This window comes from Acanthisitta chloris, unplaced genomic scaffold (assembly GCF_000695815.1).
Source record: "Acanthisitta chloris isolate BGI_N310 unplaced genomic scaffold, ASM69581v1 scaffold1754, whole genome shotgun sequence".
Lineage (NCBI taxonomy): Eukaryota > Metazoa > Chordata > Aves > Passeriformes > Acanthisittidae > Acanthisitta > Acanthisitta chloris.
Window position 1 is genome coordinate 34649 of NW_008667462.1, and position 5190 is coordinate 39838.

A 5190-nucleotide genomic window follows, 5' to 3' on the forward strand; every position below is an offset into this window, starting at 1 on the left:
TAGCAGAGATCAGTTATGTGCTACAGGTAAAGTTAATCCTGACTTTTTTATTTTACTGCTTTTTAAACATGGTGTGGGAACAACAGAGCTTTATTCAGACAGTTGATCTTTCTATTGCAGATGAAGATTTTTTGGGTGTTGGCATGGAACAATTTCATTTGCCCCAATTTCATATTACAGTTCATCTCTCAGATCTATGACTACAGCTCTGTAAGAACAGGGTTGTTCTGATACCTGCTTCACTCTCTGCCTCTTACAGAAGAATTCAGAAATTAGGCAGAGTTGGACATCAACAACATGTTTGTTGAGATACTCCCTCTATGTATTTTTGTACTGGGTCTGACTGGGAAGGAGTCAGCTTTCCTCACAGCAGTGTGGTTAGTGTGATTATTGAAATACAGACTTGCTTCAGTGTTTTCTGCACACATATATTTCCTGATCTACAACAGTTCCTCACTTTTTTCTCTTTTAGGCTTCCAGTGAAAAAGACTTAACTATACCAAAGGCTATTTCAAACCTTCCCCTTCTTTCAAGCAGCTTGATGACCATAATTATGAAGTCAGTTAATGTTGTCAGGTAAATGTTTCTATATTAATTTTTCCAAGGTTGGTGCTAATAGTGAACAGTTTATATGTTGTGAAAAAAATGTTGATTTTTAAATTCAAATAAATTTTGAAGAACTAGTTGCTTACTAAATTTACTTGGACTACTTTATAATCCCTTTCTTGTGACATATTACCTGTAGGTATTGATTGCAGGGGGTGATTCCATATTTTTAACCAAGAGTACTTGTCATTTACAAGATTGTTTATCTTAATGAGTTTTTTACTCATACATCTCGGTTTGCTTCTTTCCTTATATACTTACAAACATTAGTCCCTTCAATATAGAAATATTTGGATGGGATAAAATATTTGCCAGAAGTAGAATTAATCCTTTAACTGAACATCTCCAATGAGGTGACATGTATTATAGCTGCATTAAAGTCAAAACATTCAAAATAGTTCAAAGTATCATTCAAAGTAAAGTTACGTCATTTATTTTTTAAGACTTAGACTGTTGGGGTTTTTATATTTGCTGTATTTAGTTGGGGCCCTGAATGTCTTCTAAAATTGTCATAAATGAATTTTGTTTTACTCACTTTGTTCATATTCGATTTTTATTTACGTGACTATACACACTAGACTTATTTTAAATGGCCAAGGGCCTAATGTGTATTCCTTAAAAGTCCTATCATTCCCCATGACTGACCACAACTAATTCCTATTCTTACCTTCCTCATCTGACAGGCACTGAATGTCCCTGTCTCTGCTGTCATGAGAGGTTTTCTCCTACTCAATCCTTCTCTAGTTCTAGTTGAACTTGACAAACAAAAGACTCCAGAGTCCAGCAATAGTCCAGCTAATCCAGATCTTGTTCTTCCATGAGGCAGCAGCTGTCCATCAAGGCATCAACTGTGATCAATTGTTTCATACACCTCTTTTCAAAAGAAATGCAGAAAATCAACAAATTCTTCTGCAACTTTTTCTTGTCATGGTCAAGGAGAATCTTGTCCATTCTTGATGAAGAAAGCTGCAAGTTTGGACCAAATTGTTTCGATGAGTACTTCGGAAAACACGTATCTATCTTCTAGTATTTATCTTTTTGGTGCAAAGAAGGTCTGAATTGGGATATAATTTCCATCTGTTTCCATTGGTGCCTCAGAACTGAGACTACTTTTAAGGCTATTTTCTAAGTCTGTACTGGTAGGCCAGTAATCAGATCCAGTAAGAAATCATTCAATAGCTCAGAAATCTTTGTCAACGCGAAAGACTTTCATGTTATGAAACCTGCTGCTTCTGTTCTGTGAGCACACAGTCATCTTGCTCCGAGTTCTGCAGCATCTATTATATTTTCAGGACTAATTACTCAGTCTCTAACACTGAATTTCAGTCCCTGTGGCAGTGATAATACTGGGAGACTTGGCAATATCTGGCCAATCGTGTGAGTATCCTTCTTTAGCATGGAACTGTCTGTAAAGGAACCAGTTACTTATCTCTTTTACTTATATGTATTTTTAAATAGCTTATTGTTCTGTTCTGTTTTATCTTTGCCTGCAGGCTCATGTGACCCTTTTTCAGAGGGAGGTGTGGAAAAGCAGCTGCACTGAGCCTTATTATAGGTTAATGAAATTACAGTGTTCCTTCATGGAGCTAAAGATTGTGTTTAGTGACCCAAACAGTGATAACACTGAAGTCAGAGCTCTGTTGGGAGTACTATCAATCAGCAGTTTAAGAGCAATATGAAATGGAATCAATTCTTGGTCAGATTAGTCCACAATGATATAATAAAACTGATGCAATACATGAGCGACTTCGTAATGCTTATTTCGGCACCTAAAGAGTTTTCATCTTTCTCAGCTCTTAGAAGCAATATTTGAGCTTCTGCAATGCTTATTTACTGAACTGGTTCTTTTCTTAACTGCATATTTCATTTTGCTATCTTAGCACAATAAAAGCCTAAAGAACTACTGGAGTCAGAACTGGCTATTTATGGTGTCCAGTAGTATTGCTAAAGGTATTTTGAAATATATTAGGGAAAGTTATTGTAACACTACTGCTCTCAGTTTCCCCTTTAGTTCTTCACAGACTATTTATGAGGATCTTGTCCATCTCCTGCTTTATGCCTCTTGTTCTGTTATTTTGCTCTGGTTTTGAGAATTGCTTCTGAGTTCAATTTGTTATTTTTACCATAAACACTGATGACCAATTAGTGCCTTCATTCCATAGTATTGTCTTATTCCATATTGCAGTTTAATTTAGTTGCTAGACACCTTCCTTGGTTCCTTTGTGTAATTTTTTTTATCTTGACATATGTCCCAAAACGCCACTACAGTTTGCTGTGATACTTCCATCTCTTGCTAAAGGTACTGATTGAGTTGGTTTTTATTTCAGATTTTACAATTAACAGCTATTGTGTTTCTGTTGTTCTGTCCATAGTTTCAGTAACTAAAATGTTGTTTGGAAGTGTTTCAGGGCTGTATTTAGTGATAAATGATCTTCACTGTCTTGTAACTGGAAGGCCATCTCTTTTAATTTTTATGAGAAACACATTTTAGGTCAATATGTTAATAATCAGAAGTAGTACTAACAAACCATTGGAGGCATAGAATGTATTTTCTTCAACTTCACTAGAAATGCAAGTTAGAAATTTCAGTGCCAGTTATGTGAGTTAAATTCCAGTAGAACCAGTAGTTTTTTCATGGATTGACTTTCCTAAAATATACCATGAGCTCTTAATTTCTCTTAACAGCTACTTTTTCTGTTTGCAGATTGTTTTATTTTCTTCCCAAGTGATATACTATTCTGCTAACTCTGATATTCTCTGTTGCAGAAGCAGCACATAGTCTTCAGTCACCCAGTCACCACTGCTTTGTCCTGCATGGTCTCTTTGAAGCTGTGGTGGCAGGGCAGCATGATTACAAACATGTTCTGTTCAGTTCTATTTTGAAAGAGACATGGTTTGTAACATATTTTTCCTTTATTTTTTCCTTAGGTCATTTTTAAATGAATTAATGGAATCCATTCTCTCTGGAGAAATTGAAGGGATTTTCAGTCTAACAGCTGCTGTCTGCATTGTGATGGTAATTAAAGGTCAGTTGAAGTATTTTTGTCCTTTTTCTTTCTATGTGCTACATTTTGAAAGCTGAGTTCTTGCAGGATTTAAGGTTATATCACTAGTAAATTATGTTTACAACTGTCTGCTAACTCACAGGGTTCATCTCTATAATCTCATTTGCTGAAATACACAGTAATTAATCCAGGACGGTGAAAATCGAATTTAATGTCTAATCTTTCATGGAACAATCTCTTATGTTAAAAAATATTCTATTAAAAATGCGGGGGGGGAGTTGTCTTTTGATAAGTCATTATTTTTGTCCAACATTTCAACCTAATCTTATTTCAAACAGGTAAGCACAAAGCTTCACTTCTAGATGATATTGCACCTGCCATTCAAAGGAAACTGATAACATGCAAGGATGCTGCCACAGAAGAATCTAGCAGCACTGAAAGGTAACTGTGCTGTGGGAAATTAACACTAACCTCTCCTATCCCCTCTCTGCAATAATCAGCTCTGTCCTGTACTTACATAATACTGTTAGATCGTTCTTAATGATTGATTGCAAGGTTTAAAATAGTGGGGAAAAAACAGTGAGGTATTGAGCCCAGCTCACTATTAAATTTCCTGCCTTTACATCTGCTGTGACTGCAATCCTTACATATTTAGCTTGGGGGTTTTGTCATTTAATTTGAATGTGCTATGGCTTGATCCTGCATATTGGAGGATTCAGGTCTGTTAGCAGCAGGTGTAGAGCAAAGCAAATAGTCTCCCATTTTGGCACTAGGTGTGCAAATCCATACCTATGCAGATGGTACAAATTGAACCGAATGTAACAATGACTTTGAGACCTTTCCATAGGTGATTTTATTTTCCTCTTTTTTTGGGGAGGATTTCAGTGTCATAGCTTGGTGATCTTTTGGGGTAAGATTTTTGAAAGCAATTGTATCTGCAATCATTTATCTCAGACCTGCCTAAGACAGAGTCATGAGTGCTTTAGCCTTAAGTGTCTCAAACTTAAGCAAGGCTTAAAATTTGTGAACATTTGATTTCTGCCTAGTTATTGAACTGCCCATGGAATTGAGCATACAAAGGGGACATTTTCGGCATGAACATAGAATGTGAAGAAAACAAACTGGCTATGAACATCCATCCAAAATGACTGAGAAAGTCAGGAATGAACCACAGTGGCCTAAACATGCAGAGGACCTTGCAGTCTTTTGTTCTTCAAATTGACGATCCTTGTGCTGAGTCAGACAATGGATGTAGACACAGGCTTTAAAATAAAAAACCTGAACAACAATAAAAACCTCAAAAAACCCAAAGCAAGTCAAAAAACCCGAATTCATTTGCTCAAAAATTTTTTGCACAGCCCTTGGAACCTGAGCACACTTTCCTAATCTGCTTTTCTAGTGGATCCCTGGCCTGAGGCATCCTGTCCTCTGGCACTGTAGTGACTACACATGTCTTGGGCAGCTGTGCTGTGACTGTCCAGAGGATGGAGCTCTGGAATCTCTTCCACTCCTTAGCAGAGGCCTGTAAGAATCCTGGAGAGTTGCTTGGCTGTGAACAAGTGTCCTTTGCTCGGGACCT

The 5190-nt window shown here is 36.9% G+C and overlaps 1 protein-coding gene across 1 annotated transcript in view; it reads left to right on the top strand.

The window, feature by feature from the left end:
- The window catches only part of NCAPG2 (non-SMC condensin II complex, subunit G2), a gene marked incomplete at its 3' end in the record, with an annotated part of 38325 nt that extends 34273 nt beyond the window's left edge, over positions 1 to 4052 (top strand). Inside the window, exons 24-26 of the mRNA XM_009072490.1 lie at positions 473 to 576; positions 3535 to 3632; positions 3950 to 4052. Of these exons, the coding sequence (XP_009070738.1) occupies positions 473 to 576; positions 3535 to 3632; positions 3950 to 4052 (305 nt within the window). The remainder of the gene's footprint in view (positions 1 to 472; positions 577 to 3534; positions 3633 to 3949) is intronic.
- Between the last annotated feature and the right edge of the window lie 1138 nt (positions 4053 to 5190).